Below are 21,921 nucleotides of genomic sequence, written 5' to 3'. Positions count from 1 at the left end.
AGGTTTGGAGGATATCATGCAGGTTTAGGTGATGAACCAGCCCTGGGGATTTAGACAGCATTAGGGCTAGAATAGGAAAAATAGGTAGATGTCTAGGGTTTAACCTATAAGTCTTACAAGAGACACTTTTTGAGGTGACTCTTAATAAATGACTTTTTTTAAATACTAGAAAATTCTTTCTCTAGGTCTAGAGGTATTTATTTTGTCATAAATCAAGTTACATGTGGTAGGTAGTGTTCTGTGGTGGATAGAGGGCTGGAAACTGGCATGGGTTCAAATTCTGCTCCAGATACCCTACAACTGTCACATGTCACCTATTCTCTCTTAGTTTTCTGATCTATAAAATGAGGCAAATAAATAGCTCTTTTCTTATAGGTAAGATCAAATGAGATAAGCAAAGCTTAAAGTAAAGTCACCTGTAAGTTACAAAGCAGGGTCAGAGGCTTGTTGGCCAGTAAAAGACAGGGCGTATAGGATGTGGTTTTTAGATCTTGCCAATAATACATAAATGCTTTGTCCCAGCTCTGGGTCCTGGGTGATTGCTCTGCCACTGATGCAGGAATACCTGAAAATGAGCCTAAATTCTTGGTTCAGTTTGGTTCAGGAACAAATACAAAAAGCAGTATCTAACCCAGACCCAGAGACGTTTCTGTGCTGCAAAAGGTAATGCCAAATCAACACCATAATAAAACTAGATTATTTATGTCAAAAATGACACAGTTTTGTAGGGAACTGAAATTATGACATCATATTACTTTACAAGAAAGAAAAAAGAAACCCAAAAAATCCCATACCCCAAACCAGCAGATAGATTAACAGAGAGCCCAGATTTCTGGCTTTAACTTAAATCTAGATATACACATATACTTGGAAGGTAAAGGCCAGCTATTCTGAAACTGCCATTTACAGAGGAGGAAACCAAGTCACAGAGATTACTCAAGATCACACAACTAGTTAGTGTCCAAACTAAGATTAAAATTCAGGTCTCTTGACTCTTACCTTAATGCTTTAAATATTACAACAAATAGAAAAATGATATTTTTTCCCCCACTCTCAAAAGGGATTCCATTTAAATATCACTTGCAAGTTTGCAAAGCATATTTACATGCTGCATCACATTGGAACCTCAGGATAACCTTGCTTTGTAGGCACTCTGATTATCACAGATAAGGAAATCAAATGTGATTGAGCTTAGATGATTTGTCACACTGCTAGAATCTAAGATAGGATTTAAATCTGTCTTCCTGATTTCAAGTCTATACTACATATTAACAGCCTTTCAGTGTCACCAAGAAAAAAAATACTTATTAATTGGTGGCAAAGGACTTTGAGACTCGACATTTGCTTGAGGGGGAAGTAATAAGTGATGTTGATTTGTCATTAACCAAACTTGATGGCTCTTCTCTGAGGTTAAGCAGTTGGTCACTCCGTATACAGTCTCTGGCCCCAAGAACCGTCCCTTGTGGACACTGTCTTGCCAATTCTCTCTTGTGGCTGGCTCAGAAAATAGTAGAAGGTTGCTAAAAATGGAAGTTGCTGGTGACAATTGCTGTGTTGATGAGCTCAGGAGGTAACATAGCTGACAAGGCGTCAATACCTAAAGAGGTGTGGCCATCTGGGGGGAAAGTGGTTTCTGGGAGCTCATATAACACAGCAAGGATGTTGTAGGTAAATAAAGGGAACCAAGGAAACCCATTCATCACCTTGAATGACAAGGGGTGTGGCTTCCTTGGTAGCTGTTCTGCAGAAGTAGCAGCTGGCATCTCACTGTGGGCCTTAGCAGGGACCTCTCCATTTCTCTGGGCCTCATTGGAAAAATAAAGGGCTGGGATTATATGAGGGCCTACGGCTTCTTTTGATTTTAACATACTGTGATTGTATAAAAATGCTGGAGGCAATGTGGTTTAGCAGAAAGAGAACTAGCAATTTTGAGACCTGGACTCTAAATCTACTTAATTTGATGTTGTTGTTGTACCCTGGAAAGAGTGAGAGACTTTGGTACCTGAGCCATCCCAGTAGCATCTGGGTTCAAATCCCATTTCTGATGCTGTGGGTGACTGGGCAAGTCCCTTACTGTGTTTTCTGATCTGAGGAGGCTAGACCAGATGGCTTCTGAGATGAGACTTCTAGACCAATGATCCTTTATAAACAAACGTTTATTAAGCACCTCCCGTAAGCCATACACTAAACTCACTGATGGGAATTCAAAAATTAAAACAAAACATTCCAAGTGAACCACTGGTGGTACAGTGAATAGTGTCAGGTAGGAATAAGGAAGACCTGAATTCAAATTTGACCTCAGAGGGTTATTGTGTAAACCTGGGCAAATCACTTAATTCTGTTTGCCTCAGTTTCTTCACCTAAAAAATGAGCTAGAGAAGAAAATAGCAAACCACTTCAGTGTCTTTGCCAAGAAAACTCCAAATGAGGTCATGAGGATTTGGACACAACTAAACAGCAACAGAAAATGAGCTTATGTTCTCCTAGAGTGAGAGTTTTTAACTTAGGGCCCATGGATAGATTTTAGAGGGTCTGTAAATCCTGAAAAAAAATTTTTTTATTATAATTTGATTATATGTAATTGATATATAAATGATAATGATATGATAAATGATATAAATGATAATTGATATAATTTGATATAATTGGGGTTTTTTTTTTGTAATTCTATATAGTTTATTTGTACAGTTAAAAACATTTTCTGAGAAAGCATCTTAAGGAAGCAAGAACACAAATGAGACTGAGAATCTATCATATATAAGACCTACCATCTATTGGAGGGAAAATAAGATGCATACCATTAAATACATTCAAAGCAGTTATTTGAGATTGGAGAAATAACAATTGGGATAAAGGGCTGGGAGTAGAGCTGGAGCTAATCCTTAGCATGTGCTGGGCTTTCCCAGAGATAAAGGTGAGAAACAACCTTTTCTAGCTCAGGAGGCCCCTTTCAGGGCCTCTAGTTCTAGACTCTTTTAGTTGCCCTTTTTATCAGTTGCATGGGCTTTTTTTTTTTTTTTTTTTTTTTTTTTTTTCCACCTCTGCTTTTCTACTTAGGCCATCCATGGGAAAATGGGACTATTAAAGGTTGGGGAAAGATGCTTTCAATTCAGCACATCCTTGCTGAAATGCGGGGATTAAGGCTTCCCTCTTCTTAGAAGGAAGAAATCGTACTGCTCTGGATTCTGGAAAGTGGAAGATTTTACAAAATACTGAGTAGAGTCTTGGCTGAATTCCCTCTAGGAAGGGAGGGAACCTAGAAGTGTCCCCTTGCAGGGTTATTTCAATTGCATTCAAAGTTTATTTCCTGTAGTTTAGATTATAGGATCATACTTGGATTTTCTTAGAGGGTGTGGTAAAGTGGGGCCTTCTAATATAACCAAGCCTTTCTAAACTTCCTGGAGAAAAAAAAGGGATTTTTTTTTTTTTGTCTTCTCTGCATCTTTCTTAGTCACAGAGAAAAACAAACAAACAAAAACTGGTTGTTTTTGAAATCATAAAATTTAAAGCTCAAAGAGATTATTTAGTTCTAGAGTTCTTAACTTTTTTTTTTTTTTTTTTTTTTTTTTTTTTTTTTTTTATATCACGTACCCTTTGGCAGTATGGTGAAGTCTATAGACCCTTTTCCCAGAATAATGTTTTAAATATATAAAGGTTTACAAAAGAAGCCAATTATATTGAAATACAATTATCAAAATATTTTTAAAAAACAAATTTGAGGACTCCAGGCTAAGGACCCCTCATCTAATTCACCTCTCTAATTTTGCAGATGAATTCAATGAGTCTGAGATCAAAGAGCAGAGCAAGGACCATATGGATCGTAGAATTGGATCTGGAAGTTCATATAGTCAATAAGCATTTATTAAGGACTTCCTGTATACTAGGAACTATGCCAAGAGCTAGGAATACAAAAAAAAAAAAAATGCAAAAAAGACAAAGGATAACTTGCTCTTTAAAATGGAGGAGACAACATGGGAATAATTATGTACACACAAGATATGTACAAGATAAATTCAACATAATTAATAGAGAGAAGGCAATAGCATTAAAAGGGATGAGGAAAAACTTCTCAAAGAAGATGGGACTCAAAGGAAAGCAGAGAAGTCTAGAGATGGAAAGTAGGAGGGAAAACATTCCCAGGTATCAGAAAGTCAGTAAAAAAGCCCAGAGTTTGCAGATGGAATTTTATTTGAGGAATAACAAGGGGACCAGATTATGGAAGGAGGAGGGAGATATAGGTATAACTAGACCAAAATGGTCCACTCTCCTCATTTTATAGATGGAGAAAAAAAAAAATTTGGAGGGGAATCTTCCCTGCATGTTCCTAAATCACAAGGAGAACAAAAAAGTGGTTGGTTTTAAAACTGTAAAATTTAAAGCTCAAAGAGATTATTTAGTCCTGGAGTTCTTAATCTTTTTCTTTAGTGTCAGGGATCCTTTTGGCAGTATGGTGAAGTCTATGGATTCTTTCTCAGAATAATGTTTTAAGTGCATAAAAAGTACAATGGCTAACAACGGAAGCCAATCACTTTCCATTCTTCCCATGATGCTTTCCCATGAACAGTTGATTTAACTCATCTCTATGTGGCAAGATCTATTCTCTTCTTCCAGGTCACAACAGGTAGCTTTGAGCTAGCTTTTAATCACTGATATGATAAGGGTCTTTGCCATCCCCTTTAGGGTCAGGGCAGCCAGGGATCCACAGTCTTAAGAGAATCTTAGCACTAGAACAAATCCCACAAGTATCAGACTCCTTAGCCTACAAATTCCTAAGTGTCAGCTGAACCATATCAAAGGGTAATTGGAAAATGTTGATCAAAATAAATAAAAATACAACACAACACAACACATATTGTGCTAATTTGTGGCTTTCCAAGTCAATATGTGGTCCACAGAGATCTGATTCTATTTGAGTTTGATAGCACTGTCTCTAGTCCAACTCTCAAGTGATTTATCCAGAGTCACACAGATGTAGTTCCATTCAGGACGAGGTTCAACCCTTGTATTCCTAAATCCCAGGATTCCTAAATCCACAAATCTTAGGGTTCTTCTAGCACTGCCTCCTTACAGTTTTGTTTACCTTCTTCCAATATTTATGTGCTTTGAGGTCTAGGGTAAAATAATCTGCCAACCCTTTCTTCCTTTAATGCAGAGACCACCATTTTACCAATGTCTGGACCTATCATCATTTTTGTCCTTTCCCTTTGGCTTAGCCCTCCTATCTAATTAATTCTGATTTCTTCCTAGACCTTTATTTTTCTCAGATCAGAGATCCCCCCAATGCAAAACTGTCTCTAGAGAGAGGTCTACATTCTTCATACTGGCACTCAAGTCCCTTTCCTATTTGTACCCTACCTATCTATCAGTACCATTCACCACATTCCAACATGAGCCCTCACTTTAGGTCAAATCCATCTATCTCTTCAACAATCCTTGGAAATGGAAAGTTAAATGGTAGAGACATTCAGGGACAACTAGGTGCTGCAGGGCTTAGCCTTGAGCACTATGTATGACCCTGAGCAAGTTAATAGCCTCTGTTTCTCTCAGTTTCTTTGACTGTAAAGTGAGGATAATAGCAACACCTTCAAAAGTTGTTGTGAAGACTCAAATGAGATAATATTTATAAAGTGGTTGGTACAGTACCTAGCACGCTGTAGATACTTAATAAATGCTTAAGGAAAGAAGTGTCATAGGAGTAACAGAAGAAGTGTCATAGAACCTAGCAGAATTAATGTGGAAAGTTTCTTAGAAGATAGAGGATTTAGGCTGAGCCAAAAAGGCTGGATTGAATTAGGATGGGCAGAAGATAGAAAGGAAGGCATTCCCAGGTTGAGCAAAGGCTGGGAATAGGAAGTGAGTTTAGATTATTGGAAAATTAGGGAGAAAACTGGATAAATAAGGTGATGTGGAAGGTCTTGAAATGTGTAAGTAGTTTCAAGTTACAGGGAGGGAAGTGAGAGGGGGTGTTGATCTTTGAACTGGGAAGTTCAACTAAATAGGTATTTAGGAAGATTAATCTGATAAACCCTCACAAAATCTTACTCCAACACCTCATTGTGGTGTGGAGGTGACCTTGGGTTTTAGACAGCTTTGCCAATAGAGTACAATTTCTGGCATGTCCTCTTACACTGAAATAACTTTCCATATGGGTCTGGTGATGGACTATATGCCTGCTGTCTAGGGCCCAATCTTGTTAAGTTTGGAAAAGCTCATTGCTAAGTTGACTAAGGGTGATACTTTTTTTTTTTCAACAATAATATTTACTAAATTAGAGTGGGGCTGTAATTTATGGTAATGGAGTACTCACATTGATGAAATTATAGATTCTTGAAGTGTCAAAGCATGGAAGTAGTCTGATAATGATATATTGAATGGATTATTGGTCACATATTAGTTAGGAGACTAATTTAGGCATGGAGTGCCAAATGCCTGGACTTTGCTAGCATCTATGGCAATGGAAAGGAGGGGACAGGAAGGATGATGTCACAGTACTTGGCTAATTGAATATAAGGAGTAAATGAGAAGAGTCAAAAATGGACATCCAAATGGAAATGATCTGTAGAGTGATATAGGACTGGAATATGAAGGAGAAAGTTCAACACTGGAGAAGTCAATCTAGGAATCATCTATTTAGTAGATGGTTGAGGCTATGGAAAGGGAGAGTTTTGGGGGATTAAGAAAGAAGAGACAGAAGCACCAAAGACCAAGGCTTGAGATAATTAGAATTCATAGCACTTGGTAACTGATTGTTACAGAAGAAAGATAAGGATATCTTCAAGGTTTTTAGGTGAAGAGGATCTTGGGAATCAGTGATGAAAATGGAAGGAGTGATGATGTAGTTCTGAAATATTTGTGTGTATGTGTATCTAAATTATATCAACCTCTACATTGCAAATAAACCTCCTTCCCTAAATATGTTAAAAGTGAGATATTGCTTAAACAGCTTCTGTAGCTCAGGGCTGCATAGATGTGCAGTGGACACTATATCCTTGAGCACTTACTCTCTTTTTTGCTTTTAGGTGTTACCCATCATCATCTTCTTCAGCTGTGTGATGTCTATTTTCTATTATATGGGTCTCATGCAGTGGCTGATCTTGAAGGTGAGTTCCTCCTAAACAGGGATTAGAGTCTGATTAGTTGTCAAAAGAATTCATGGAAATAAGGACAGTATTTTCTGGTATTAGTGTTAGGCTTCCTAAAATCCAGGGGAAAGTGGTTGGGACCTGTTGAGGTCTAGGAATATGAATGTAGGTGCAGAGGAGCATTTCTAATTTGGAAAACATTTGGAAAAAATTTGCTCTAGGCATGGGTACTTGGATTTTGTATTTGCCAAATTACTAATGATCAGCACTGATTATCAGTTAACTCCCAGCCTTTTGAACTTAGCACTGCATTATTCAAGTCCTTGCACATAGCCTCAAGCTATGGGCTCACGTGGACTATATCTGATCTTAAAATTAAACCTTAAATTAAAATTAAATTAAAATTATTAAATAATATTACTCTCCTTTTTGGCCCATTATAACACTCAGAGTATGTTCTGGGAAAATGTCCGAGCATAAATTGTGTCTAGGTCTCTACAGATAATGGTAAAATGAGTCCCCTAAGCCTTATAGAAATATTTGAGATAATGAATAGCAGACAGACTTTATGCCACACCATAATGCAGATAATGCAAAGGACTTGTCTGAACTTATTAACAATGGAGAAAATACATAAACTATTCATAGTGATTTAAACAACTCATTTTTCCTCCCACTCCTGTGGCTCTCACTTTTCATAGGATCCTAAAGTCAAAGGATCATAGAGTTAGATCTGGAAGAAATTGCAGAATCAAGGAAAATTTATTATTATTATGAACAGGGATGCTGCACCTCAGAGAGTTGAGGTGACAGTCAATGTCTTATAGTTAGTAAGTATCTCAGGCAGGGATTATAACTCAGGTGTTCCTCCAAGTCTTATATTATAGTCACTATCCACATCGCTTCTCTGACTCACATTGCCACCCTGTTGTTTGGATTTCCTTCATAAGAACAATATAATAAGGTCTGATAAACAGAAAATTCCCCTCTCTCATTATCCCTATATCATCCAAATAGCTTATAGTAATAATAGAGTCAAAAGATCCAGATCTCTTGTTCCCCTAAATTTAGTTCCTTGTTGCTCTTCACAGAGTTGGGGTTGTGTGGGATGCGGAAGACCCCTACCCAAAATGACTTCTCAGAGATCACTCAAAGTAGAAAGCAGAAACGATTGTTTATTAAATTCTCATGAGAATGAGCAGTCCTACCATGAGATAAGGGAAAGTGCTCAACGTAGGAGGGCTGAAGAATTAGTAAAGATACACAGCTTTTATAGATTTCGTTACAAGAGATTACATCTCAAGTTAGAGAGCATTGAAAGGGAAGGGGGGCATCTAATTGGTTGTTGCTATCTGGAGAGATTGGAATGGAAGGTTTCTGTTTCCCTTAAATAACCTGATTTCTAGGAAACAGAAAATCAGGCCTTCAGACTTTAGATAATCAAGCAGACAGTGTTTAAACTAATAGTCTAAATAGTGAAAAATATCAAATACTGATAATTGTCATCAGCTCAGGTTAAATAAATATGTCTATAGCTGGCCAAGGCTCAAGTAAATATAGGCCTGCACATATTGTACTTATGCAGGTCACAGAGACACAGAAATAATGAAAATAAAATACAGAAAAAGAATTCACACATTCCTGTAAGTTCCTCACCTTATCTCTCTATTCCACACAGGATAGGATTGGACACATTCATTATCTTCTTCTCTAACCAAAAATTGAGCTGCTCAAGAAATTTCCCCTTCTCTCAATAATAAGCCAGATTCCAATTTTTCAGACTTAGAACTATCCAAGAGGCAAACCCTGAGGTTGAACCCCCCTTGGAAATCATCCCTTCTTTAGCCCAACTCTAGGTATTTGAACCCAAGACTATTGGAAAGGCAATTCTCAGGAACTTTCACCACCTAGCCATATAGCTCCCCTTTTCATAGGTGCCCAGTGGGTAAAGAAGTTACATTATAGCCTCTTTAAAGTGGAAACCAAGAAGTAACCATTTTCCAGATCTCTTCTCTCTGGCTTATGGGTGAGCATACACAGCTCTGATGCTTTAGTGGCAATACAGAGAGTTGTGGGAATCCCCTCTGGTCGATGTAAGTCCAACATGAAAGAATTCATGAACCTGGAAAGTCTGAATGACAAAAGGGAAGTTTATTGTTGGCAATTGCTAGGAAAACAGACTTCTGAGTGGCAAGAGGTCTTGGCAGAGAAATAGCAAGAGGTCATCACTGAGAAGAGGGAGATCTTTACCGCCAAAGGTGACTCCAGCTTGTCTTACTCCACCCCCTAATCCCTCCTACAATTATCTGTATACACCAAACAATTGGGCCAGCACAGAATAGTGGGAAGGGCCATTTTCCAAGCATAAGCTAATATTGTCCAAATGGTAATTAGCCTTAAGTGCTCAGTTGTCCGACTTCAGTGCATCAATTCAGAGTTTCAGCCCTTTACATCAGAAGACCTGAGTTGGACGCCTGGTTATATTATTTATTAGCTGTGTGAATTTGGGCAAAATCACTTGGTACCTCTAAGTCAGGTGCCCTCCTGACTTAGGAGTGGATGATGCTGGTGGAGTTCTAAGTGTCAGTAAGTGAAGCTGATCAGGTGTCCACATTAAGTCACAGTTTCCCTGAATTTCAAAAATGCAGATAGCAATACTTATTATACTACCTACCTCACAGGACAAAGGCCAAAGGAGATGAAAATATAAGCAGAGTCTTTTGTGGAAGTAAATGTAACAGTTGTTAGAGTTTCTTAAGGTACAGAGCTAACCTTTTCCCTTCCCTACTCAGTTACCATCTATGACTCCTTTTCACTCCAAAGAGCAAGATTCCTGTGTTTGGCATTTAAGACCCCTTAAACTAGGTCCCAGAGTAGTTTTCTAGCTTCATTATATACATGATTCTTCTTTAAATACTCTTTGATTTAGGAAAACTGACCTTTTTCCTGTTCCTCGCCCATGATGGTCCATTTCCTGTCTTCATGTTTATTCACTGGCCCTCCACCATATCTGGAATGCATCCCTGCTCATATCTACCTTTTAGAATTTCTCTTTCCTTTCAAAACTCATGTCAATCACTACTTTCTACCTGAAGCCTTTCCTGTTGCTAGTTGCTAGCCCCTCTCCAAATGTCTTGTATTTATATACAAATTTTGTATCTACATATATATATATATATATATATATATATATATATATATATATAATATATATTTATATGTCATTTCCTCTGATAGAATGCAAATTCTTTAAAAGCAAGGACATTTTATTTTTATCTTTGTACCCCTACCACCTAAGACAGTACCATTACATATTCAATGTTTAATAAAGGCTTATTAATGATTGCTTTCGTTAAAAGCAATGGAAATGTGAATTTTGGTCTTTTCTAAAGTCTCCTGAAGGGATCTCAGACCCCCTTTTTAGTGTTCTTTTTCCCTGGAGGGATCTGTTCAAGATCAGACATCCCTCTGCATTAATAACTCTTCCTCCACCCTGCAGAGAGGAGATTTTCTTAGGAGAGAAAAGGGAGAACCTTTTTTTGGCCAGGAAAAAAAAGAGCATCATCTATTATTGATTCTGGAATAGCTGTCTCAGCATGACTAGGTCTCAGCAGAGTCCTTGGACATCTTTCTAGGCCTGTCAAGGGAATACTGGAAACACGAGCTATGAAATCATCTTAGGGACACTGCCACTAGTTCTAGTTTATATTTGGATAGAGCTTTAAAATTTGCAAACTGTTGTAAGCACATGATCTCATTTCATTCTTATGATAACCTTGCAAGATAATCACTATGAGTATTGTCAGTCCCATGTTGCCAATGAGGAAATGGATGGAGAGGTTAAGTGACTTATCTGTATACAAACAACTAGGGGGAAATGTGGGGTTTATATCCAAGTTTCTCCTGCCTCCAAATCCAATGGACACTCAATGGGCATACTTAATTGAATCAAGTCCAACTTCTTCATTAGATAGGTAAAAAAATTGAGACTCATAGATATCAAATGATTTGCCTTATGATCATGCAATGATTTAGAGCAAAATCAGGACTAGAGCTCAGTTCTCTTGGCTACCTGTGCAGGGTTCTTTCTAGTGTACTTCACTGAGGAAAAATTTAGAGTTTATAATATTTAGAGATGGAAGGGATTTTAGAAAGTTTCCTCTCCAACTCATCCATCTTATGGATGAAGAAACTGAGGTTGAGAAAGGGTCAATGACTTGATTGAGATTCCCAGTTAGTAAATAGCAATGTAGATACTCAAACAAAGATACCACAAAGTCAAAGCTAGATCTCTACTACTCAGGTATGCTGCAGGTGGGATTCTTGTTCAGATAAGGATTGTACTAGATGAACTGTGTCTGAGGTTCTGGGATTCAACCCAGGTCCTTTGCCTTCAAATTCAGTGCTCTTTCCAATCTGTCCCTCTTTGAATTATCCCTGCGTTATTCCTGGTTAGAGAAAGTCATCCAGCGTATCTCAGAAACTTCAGGCTGCTAATCACTACCATAAGGCCACATTGACCAAGAAGCTGAGGGTCACAGATTATGGTTAACATAGAACATCAGAAACAGAGATGATCTGGCTCAACCTTCTAATTTCACAGATGAAGACATGGGACCTATAAGGCAAAAGTGACTTATTTAAGATCATTACAGATAGTAGTAATTCCACAGAAAGGGACCATGTTTGCCAAGAGTGGTGGTATACACATTTAAAATTGTTCCTAATGGGGTAGGTGATGCTGGTGGAGTTCTAAATGTCAGTAAGTGAAGCTGATCAGGTGTCCATGTTAAGTCCAGTATTAACATGGTGAATACTTAATAACTGGAAGTCACCAAGTCCACTAAGGAGGAATGAACCAGCCCATATTAGAAATAGAACAAGTTAAAGCTCCTGTGGTAATAATGATGGGACTGGGCCTTTGAATAGCCTCTGCACTTCTGGTCTAGGTGATATAGAAAGACCCAAATTAAGAAGAAAGTGAGAAACAAATATACAGAGAGACAGAGAGAGAGAATGACAGACAAAAGGAGGAAGAGACAGACAGACACAGACACAGAGACAAAGTTAGAAAGAGACGAGAAACAGAGAGAGACAGAGACAGAGAGAAAGAGAGAGACAGACAGACACAGAGAGAAGAGAGAAACACATGGAGAGAAAATAGAAACAGAGAAAGACAGAGACAGAGAGACAGAGAAAGAGAGAAACAGATTCAGAGAGAGAGACAAAGAGAGACAGAGATAGAAGATCTGAAGAGAGGAAGGAAGGAAGGAAGAAAGAAAGGAAAGAACAAAAAGAGAAAGAAGGGAATGAATAGATAAAGACATTTTTTTCTTGTTTTAAGAGAGGTATTGTCAGTGTTGTGTTCTTGAATCTCTGATGAGTTACTCTGATAGAGTAAATTGTTTAATACGCCAAGATCTAATGTGCTACTTTGGTTCCTTCCAGATCTCCTGGTTGATGCAGGTCACCATGGGAACCACAGCCACAGAGACCCTAAGCGTGGCAGGAAATATCTTTGTGAGCCAAGTAGGTGCTGTCTAATTTCTTTGTCTCTCCTGACAAGCAGCTCCTGATTCATTCTCAGAAACTCTCTAGGTTCTTGGTCTTTAAAGCTCTGTATTCCAAGAATCCTTCAGACCTTCCAGGAAGCTTATGCTCCTTGGTGTTTGTCTATATCTTCCTAGTAGAGGAAGGCTTCTGGTCCCATCGGCTGTATAACCCTACCATCTAATTGCTTCTTTTTCCTCCAGGTCCCCCTCAAGACTCATTCTCTTATTAGCTTATAGATTCAAAATGTTACAAGTAGAAGGGACTGGAGAAACCATCTGTCCAATTTCTTCATGTTATGGGTGGGGGAAAACCCACACAATGAGACCCAAAGACATGGAGAACAGTTTTTTTTTAAGTTTATTGAGCAGGCAGCTCTGTCTTTTCAGTCTCCAGACATCTTTAATACAATCCAGGGTTGTGGGTAGGGGTAGCGTATATAGGACCAACCAGTAGCCTTTGATTACACATGCTCATTATGACTAGGGCCAGTCCACAGGAAAGGTTCAGGACATATGTACTCTTCTCTCTGGGAAATGCCCTATACAGGATATTGGTATTACCAGAATTGGTCTAAGGAACTCAGCTCAGCTCCCAAAATTCTCCAGGGTTGTATGTGCTCCAAAGCAATTGCTTGCTACAGATGAAAATCAGTCATATTTTGTCTTGTATAGTATATCTGAAATTTGAATTGTGGGCTTCTGTATTCTTTCTTATGAGGTCTTAGGAAATCTCCTGTGGCCAGAGTGCTGAAGGTAACCTAAAGCAAGGCTTCTTAAACTGTGGGTCATGATGCCATATGGAGCCATGTAATGTGGGGGAGAATCATGAAAAATTTGGTAACAGTAAAAGGTTTCTGAATATAATGACCAAAAATTAATTCAAAATCAAATGAGTTATGAATTCGAGGTGTTTCTGGCAGTGCTTGCCCAACTCACACAACTTCACTACAGCCTTGATTCTGAATATATAACATGTGCATTCTATGTATAAATACATGATGCCGGGAATCCCTTGGCTTAGATTTGAGACAAGGTTTCATAAAAATTTCTTGGGTGAAAAGGGTCACAAGTAGAAAAAGTTTGAAAAGCTGTGACCTAAAAGACTGGACTGATATAACATCTAAACTTAATTTTTTGAAGGAGGAAGTTCTGAGAGCACTCTAACCTGGAGTTTATGAATTTGCTATTTTTCTGATGTATTTTGATACTGTTTTTCATTAATAATTGGTTTCCTTTGCAATCCTATCCATTTTATTTAATACATTAAAAAATTTCATTATGAAGTTTCACCAGACTACTATAGGAGTCTGTGACACATGAAAAAGGTTAAGAACTCCTACTTTAGAGTCTTTTAGGTATCCTAGGGCCATCAGTATTTTTGAGCTGAATCTTGCTCTGGATTCTGCCATAATTAGATGCTGGCTAGAGCCTATTTTGCTTCATCTTCAGTGAAGGCATTCAAATATGGGAACCTTGAGTAAAATCTCCATTCATTTTTTGGAGTTTGTTTGTTTTTCAGTCCATTGGGCTATGTCTGGCTTAGGAAAGCATAGGTTTCTAAATGCCATATAACCTCCACCACCAGAGCTAATAGAGACAGAAGCAACTGAGAAAATGTTGGCAGCAAAGCCAGACATCACCCAAGTGACTGCCAGAGAAAACCTAGTTACCTCAGTAATAAATAGTCACAAAATACTTGGCATTCCCAAGTACTCTATCATCCTATTCCATAAAAATGGGTCTGTAGAAATAGAATGCCATTTGTACTCTGTAGTATTTGGCAGAAAATAAGTTGGATGAGGTGTGATTTCCTGATGATAAGATGAAATTCTCCTGTGCCCTTATCCTGACTCCCTTAGGTAGACATTCTGGGCCTACAGAAATAATAAATTCAGTTCTTTTCTTCTCAGAAGCTCCCATCTATCTTCAAAAAAAAAAAAAAAACAAAACAAAAAAACAGAAGGTAGAGGAGAGGGAGGGGAGAAGGGGAAGGGATTGTGTCATTCTACAAAAGCTCAGAGAGAATTGCTGGAAAGAGACCTCATACTCTGCATCCTCAGTAATCCTCAGTCAGGTTGCCTCAGTAATAAATAATCATAAAGAGCTTGGCACACCAAATATCCTCTCATCCCTTCCACAAAAATGGCTTTGCAAAAATATAATGCTCTTTATAGCTTGCAGAATTTGTCAAGAGATATGTCTGCTCTTTCCTCTCCCTCACCTCTCACCCTGCAGCCCTTTAGAGCTCAAAGCTCATCCCTTGCAGGCAGCCAAAAGGAAAGAGAGTAAGTTTTTCCTTCGGTGCCCTTTGCCTGCACTCTCAGTTCTGAGTTTGGTTGGCTTAATGGCCAACCAAAAAGTCTTTTCTTTTCTTTGCTACAGAAAACAGTAGGAGAATAAATACTTTCATATGCCTAAAGTGTCAAGCTAAGTAAGCCCTTTCATCCCACATCAACTCAAGCTCCCAGAAACAGGCTCACCAGATATCCCTTTGGGTCTCCTGGAAGGCTCCCAGGACCAATCCCTCATTAGCCAGTCTCTCATTACAGACAAATTAGGTGAGGGTTAATTTCTTTAGGAAAAGATAAGCCAATTAAGTCACTATCCTTTGTCAGAAAGAAAGTTCTTTGAAGATTAACTGAGCCTCTGGCAATCTCCTTCAGAAATGGGAGCTAGGGGTAAGCCTGGCTATGTCCCATAAGTCATAAAAGCTATTTTATATGGAATTTGATCTTATAGTTCTCATCTTGCTTGCTCTGTACTGATATATTATGTGAGATTACTAACAGCTATCCTGACTGAGCCAAACACCCCGGAGGACCCTATGAAACACCACAGTGACCAAACAAGGAAAGTGTTTTTTCCCAAGGTGCCTCTCACTTTCTCTACTCACTCATTATTGTTCTACTGAAATGCACAACCTATCACAACCACTGTGCTTCCTATCCTATTCTGATGTTTTTGCATACAAGCGGGTTTCATACCCACTTCTCTTCACCACAGATCAGAACTCTTCTTGAACACCCTGTAATGTGCCTCATGGAAGGACAGTCATTTCCTTTGCCCTTCTTCCAGGATTGCTCACTCCATCACAAGAGTCATGGAGATGATCGTTCATCATAAACAGTAATCCATACTTTTTTTTTTTAATAGCTTTTTATTTACAAAACATATGCATGGGTAATTTTTCAGCATTGACCCTTGCAAAACTTTCTGTTCCAACTTTTCTCCTCCTTCCCCCACTCCCTCCCCTAGATGGCAGATAGTCCAATACATGTTAAATATGTTAAATACAATATATGTATACATATTTATAGTTATCTTGCTGCACAAGAACAATTGGTAACCCATACTTTTTGTCTTTTTTTTTCTCCTTCTAAATTCTGTAGCATTTTAATCTCCTGATACTCTGTGCTGTGGTAAACTCTACAACTCACCAGCTAAATATCTCTGAGATAATTATTTATTGCCCATAGGCAAGAGTTCTGAACCTGGACTCTAGTAAGGCCCAAAGAATTGATTAGTAGAGAGATTTTAGGAGAATCTGGAAAGTTGAATAGAAATATATCTCTTTCTCTATTTATCTATCTATTATCTTTGATATCATTAATCTGTAACTGAAGCTTAATATTTCTTTCTATTATCTAAAAACATTATTTTAAGAAGGGATTCATAGAATTTACTCAAAGGAGTCTACGACATACAAAAAAGGATAAAAAAGATTTTCCTGCTTTCTGGTTTCATGGATCTGGGAGCAAAGCACTAAATTCTGTTCTCTCTAATCACACATGAATTTCCCATTCTTCTTCAGGAAGACTTTTTCTCTCAAGCCTTGCTAAATGTACCTAATGCCTATTTAGGCAGGTCCCATTTTCCTCTTCAGGATGAGGATGCCCTACTTTGCCACAAGATTTCTAGCTGGTGCCCTTCAATGTAGTCTAATCCAGTTCCTGGAGGCTAAATGTCTTTACCTGTTTTGTAGACAGAGGCTCCTCTGCTGATCCGGCCATACCTTGCAGATATGACACTCTCTGAAGTTCACGTCGTTATGACAGGAGGCTACGCTACCATTGCAGGCAGCTTGCTAGGAGCCTACATTTCCTTTGGGGTAAGCTCAGCTCACTCAACCCTGCCTATGTCTTTCCAATAAAGTCCTCCTCTGATACTTCATCACAGGGAAAAGGTGATCCTGGATTTTCAGAGGCTTTATCAGTAGAGTACAAACTATAGCAGGTCCTAGCAAGTTGGACCTTCTCGTGGCGTCCTTCTATGACTCTGCACAATTTGCATGCGACATATAAAACTTGATGCCTTGAGCCCTCTGACTAGTTGTCATAACTGAATTTTGATTTCTAGTCAGCAGCTTTACTGGAACAGTCTCAACTTTCCTAAATCTATTTTTATATAAGCAAAATTTCCCCTCAATTTTAATATTATTCTTAGTCTCTGTCTTAATATATTTTTTCCAACCACCATGTAGTTTCCAAGTACTTTTATTTACTCATTTTCATCCAAAGCCATATTAACTTGGTAAAGTAAACTATTTTTTCCCTAAAAGTTCAACAATCCACTAAGGCTCAAGAATAATTAAGCTTACCATCTGTGTAAGGAACCATGTTTACCAGTATAAATGGAAGGCAGCTGTAGGATGTCATAACCTGAGCTTATTATGCAAGTAATGATGTTGTTTGAGTGGTCTAGATTCCTGGTGGTCTAGAGGTTAGTGGCTTTAAGAGAGTTATTAAGAATCTTCTTTAAGTCAGCCACAGATTTTAGGAGTGAAAGAATTTACTCATTCCTGAATATTAGTTGCAAAATGAACGTTTCTTGTTAGATAGAAATCAGTTTACCAAGAGAATGATTTCTATAGCGGCAGATCTATGGAAAATGGAGTTTTGCACTGAGAATGTAGTTCTCAGTGGATAGAAGGTCCTGGCAGCAAAGGGAGCTACCAAGGTCCATCTGCAAAGACTTTAGTTGATGGAAGCTTATTATATTGGGTATCTTAGTAAGGGTTGGGAAGCCCAAGCAAGTCAGAACAGGGGCTGGGACAGCCCGGATTTCCTATTGGAATTCACAGGGATGTTTTTTGACCAGGATTTGTAATTGAATCAAAGGCTTTGGCATCCTGGAAAGACAACTTGTCTAGGGAGGATATGCCTCAGCCAGGAGGGGCTGGGAATCTGAAAGGAATCACAGATCAATAGGAAATGCAGTTTCTTAAAGGGACCACAACCCAATTCAAAATAAGCAGAACCAGGAGATCATCATATATTCAACAACAATACTATATGATGATAAATTCTGATGGACATGGCTCGCTTCAACAATGAGATTGATCCAAACCAGTTCCAGGATGGGCCAGTGAAGGCTTAAAAATCAGACTAACCCTCATGAGAGCTAGATGTAAGCAGTCAACATCTAGGTTCTTACAGTAGGTTCCAGGCCACAGATACAAAGAAAGAGTACATTCAAAGGATGGAAAACAGCTAGTACAAAGATCTAATAAAGATGATATACGAAGTGTAAGATGTGAGCAGCAGAGAGAAATTTGGCTAGACCATAGAGTACATGAAGGAGAGTAATGCAGCTGGTATTTTAGTGGATAGAGCCTGGAGTCAGGAAGAGCTGATTTCAAATCTAGCTTCAGACATTTATTAGCTGTGTTTTCCTGAGCTAGTCAGTTAAACACTCTTTGATTTGGTTTCTTCAGCTGTTAAATAGGAATAACAATAGTCCCTATCTGGAAGAGTTGTTATGAGGATTAAATGAGAAAAGATTTGCAAAAAGTGCTTAGCTCAGTGCTTGGCACATGATAAGTACTATATAAATGTGAAATTTCCTCCCTAATGCCCAAGCAGTCTGGAAAGACAGAGTATATCCAGTTTGTGAAGGTCTTTAAGAATTAAAGAGAGTAGTTTTTATTTTATTCTAGAACAAGTAGGGTGCCACTGGTGTTAATTGAATTGGAGAATCAGATGGTCAGAAAGCCCAAAAGGAAAATTACTTTGGCAGCAATATGTAGAATGGATTGGAGTGGGGAAAGAGTGCAAAGAGACAGAAGAGACCTGACAACAGGTTCTCAGCTAGGAGCATAACAGCATAGCACAGGAGCTCTGGAGTTCAGGTTAACCCTTTAGATCCTCAAAGAATTTGTGTGGAAAGGTTGGAAGCCTAATGCTGAAAAATCAGTGCAGGACAAGAAATCAGATATGGGTCCGTGAAATTAGGCTGAGACTCATTTGCTTCAGATGGGGTCCAAGGCGGGAGTTTGGAAACAGGAAAATGATAAGAACCCAGTTTTTAGAACTAGAACACAAAGTAAAGGAAGGACCCACATTAAGGCTAATAGAATTATGGTTATTGATCTGGAACTCATAATGTTCTCTCTGGCTAAGGACAAGATTGGTCCTATTCTGAGACTAGGTTGACGTTTTGGTAGAGATTAAGTAATCCTAGCTACAAAAGAGCCAACCTGAGAAAATGTGGCATTTGGGTAAATATGAAATCTTTACAAACTCCACTGTTCCTAGCTTGAAAACAAGAATCAGAATGTCTTTACTTGCTACTCTCATTCCCCTTGGGGTTTCCTGTCATTTCTAATCCCAAATCCTGGGGCTTTGCAGATTGATCCTGCGTCTTTGATTGCTGCCTCTGTGATGGCTGCTCCCTGTGCTCTGGCCCTGTCCAAACTAGTCTACCCAGAAGTAGAAGAATCCAAGTCTCGGAGTGAAGAGGGAGTGAAACTATCCTATGGGTGAGTCCAATGAGAGGTTCTTTATGTCTGTTTTTAAGGGTGGAGGATTAGATGCTGGAGCAGGAAATGAGGGATCAATAAAGATAATGGTGTAATTGGCTACTTGTAGTCCTGAGGTCCCATATCTAATTGCTGTCTCTCATTAACTCTAACACATTAACAAAAATCTTTATTTCTCTGATTTTCATTTTTTTCTATATTTTAATTTCTTTTTTTTACTCCCAAGGCCCCAATGACCTTTATTGAGAGTCAATGGAAAGAGCTCATAGTTTCAGACCCTAGGATCTGCATTTGGATGCTGACTCTGTAACTGAGTATCTACCTGTGTAACTTTGGGCAAATCACTTCCTGTGCCTCAGATGAAAAAGTTGAGCCAGATAACTTTTTTTTTTTTCTTTTTCTGAGGCTGGGGTTAAGTAACTTGCCCAGGGTCACACAGCTAGGAAGTGTTAAGTGTCTGAGACCAGATTTGAACTCAGGTCCTCCTGAATTCAGGGCTGGTGCTCTATCCACTGCACCACCTAGCTACCCCTGCCAGGTAACTTTTTAAAGTCCCTTCTAGGTTAAGCCTATGGTCTTGAGGTCCTGTGATGGTGATCATAATGCTAGCTGATATTCATGAAGCTCTAAACTGTTTATGAAGACTCTCATGATCTTGTCTGAGTCTCACAATGATTATAAGATAGTCAGTACAGCTATTATTATCATTCATATTTCACATAAGCATTTAAAGATTAAATGATCTAGATATGAGTCAAATATTTAATAAGTGGTCAAGCCAGGATTTGAACTCACATCTCTTGGACTACAGATCTACTGTTCTACAGTTATTTCTTACTCACGAGTCAGTGTGTTTGTACTCTATGAGCTCCAGATTATTCCACTGTAAATTGCAGAGATTGGATCTGATAGATTCTAAAGTCCTTCTCTCAGTTCTAATATTCTATGATATATACTCTCAAAATGTCCATTCCTATTTTTGCTCCATTTCCATTCTCTTCTTTCTTATTTTAGCTTTGCACCACATTACTTCTGGCACTGAGGGACACCTTAGCCCTCTTCTCTCCAATCTTTTCTACCCTATTTTTCTTTCTTGAGTGTCTGAAGCTTTAAGACAGACAGGGTCCATAATTCCTGTTCCCACTACTATTGTATCCTCATTACCTCCTAAATAAAGCTCTTTCTGACCCTCAGATTTGATGAGTTCATGGGCAGAAGCCTCTGCTGTTCTTAGAGACTGATTATTAATGATAATTCTTGACATAAACTCAGGGAGGCTCAGAACCTTTTGGAAGCTGCCACTACTGGAGCCGCCATCTCTGTGGGGGTCATTGCAAACATTGCTGCCAACCTGATTGCCTTTTTGGCTGTGTTAGCCTTCATTAATGCTGCTCTCTCCTGGCTGGGAGAGATGGTGGACATCCAAGAACTCAGTTTCCAGGTAATGACATCCTTAGCCATCAAGGGAAAGGGGCAGTTTTCCCGGCTTCTGTCTAAGAGTTGATCAAAACTGGGTAATGGCTCCCACGTCCCTGCCAATACCTGATTGCAGTGCTAATGACCTCAGTCTGGGTAGTGTCAGTGGGAGGATTTGGGGGTAGGAAAAGTGTCTTTGTGTAACCATAGATGAGGTGCTTACTCCTCTGATCTCATTACCTCACAAATTAAATAGCAATCATAATATGTGGAAGAGGGATTTAAATTTATTTTGTTTGACTCTAAAGAGAACTAGGGATACTGGTTAGATTTAGACAAAGAGACCAATTTAGGCTTTATGTAAGGCAAATCTTACATCAAGTAGGGCATGTAGGTGGCAAAATAGATAAATTGCTAAGTCTACAGTCAGAAAGACCTGAGTTCAAATTTAGCTTGAAGTTGGCTCTTTTCAGCAACGGGATGATTCAGGACAATTCCAACAGATGTGATGGAGAGAACCATCTGCATCCAGAGAGAGGACTATGGGGACTGAATGTGGATCACAACATAGTATTTTCACCTTTGTTGTTATTTTCTTGCTTTTTTTTTTCTCATTTTTTTCTCTTTTGATCTGACTTTTCTTGCATGGCATGATAAATATAGAAATATATTTAGAAGAATTGCACATGTTTAACCTATATTAGATTACTTGCTGCCTAGGAGAGGGGGAAGTGTGGAGGGAGGGAGAAAAAAATTGAAACATGGGGTTTTGCAGGGATGAATTTTGAAAACTATCTTTGCGTATATTTTGAGAAATAGAAAACTAAGCATATTTCATCTGAGACACTTACTAGCTATGTGACCTGTGAAATCACTTCTCCTCTGTTTCCCTAAATTTCCTTCTCTGAAAATGGGTTTCATAGGGTTATCGTGAGAGCAAATGAGACGATATTAGTAAAGTGTTTAGCAACATGTCTGGCATGTAGTAAGTACTATACAAGTATTGCTATTAATATTATTATTATTAACAATAATTGGCATTGCCTAAAAGTAGAGTAGTTTGATACGGGGTTGGTGGATTTCCCTCTCATTGGAGATCTCAAGCTGGAGCTGA

The 21,921-nt window shown here is 38.6% G+C and overlaps 1 protein-coding gene across 5 annotated transcripts in view; it reads left to right on the top strand.

Annotated features, from left to right (window-relative positions):
- The window catches only part of SLC28A1 (solute carrier family 28 member 1), a 56,231-nt gene that overhangs the window by 27,796 nt on the left and 6,514 nt on the right, over positions 1 to 21,921 (top strand). For all 5 annotated transcript variants that reach the window (XR_012487033.1, XM_074295306.1, XM_074295307.1 and 2 more), the window contains 5 exons: positions 7,020 to 7,100; positions 12,531 to 12,611; positions 16,617 to 16,742; positions 19,261 to 19,391; positions 20,664 to 20,832. Coding sequence is in view for 4 of the 5 variants with exons in the window: in XM_074295306.1 (XP_074151407.1) it covers positions 7,020 to 7,100; positions 12,531 to 12,611; positions 16,617 to 16,742; positions 19,261 to 19,391; positions 20,664 to 20,832 (588 nt within the window). In the remaining variant the exon portion in view is untranslated. The remainder of the gene's footprint in view (positions 1 to 7,019; positions 7,101 to 12,530; positions 12,612 to 16,616; positions 16,743 to 19,260; positions 19,392 to 20,663; positions 20,833 to 21,921) is intronic.

The sequence above is a fragment of the Sminthopsis crassicaudata genome, chromosome 2 (genome assembly GCF_048593235.1).
Source record: "Sminthopsis crassicaudata isolate SCR6 chromosome 2, ASM4859323v1, whole genome shotgun sequence".
Classification (NCBI taxonomy): Eukaryota; Metazoa; Chordata; class Mammalia; order Dasyuromorphia; family Dasyuridae; genus Sminthopsis; species Sminthopsis crassicaudata.
Note: the sequence above shows the minus strand (reverse complement) of the source record. Positions and strands in the feature narration are given on the sequence as shown.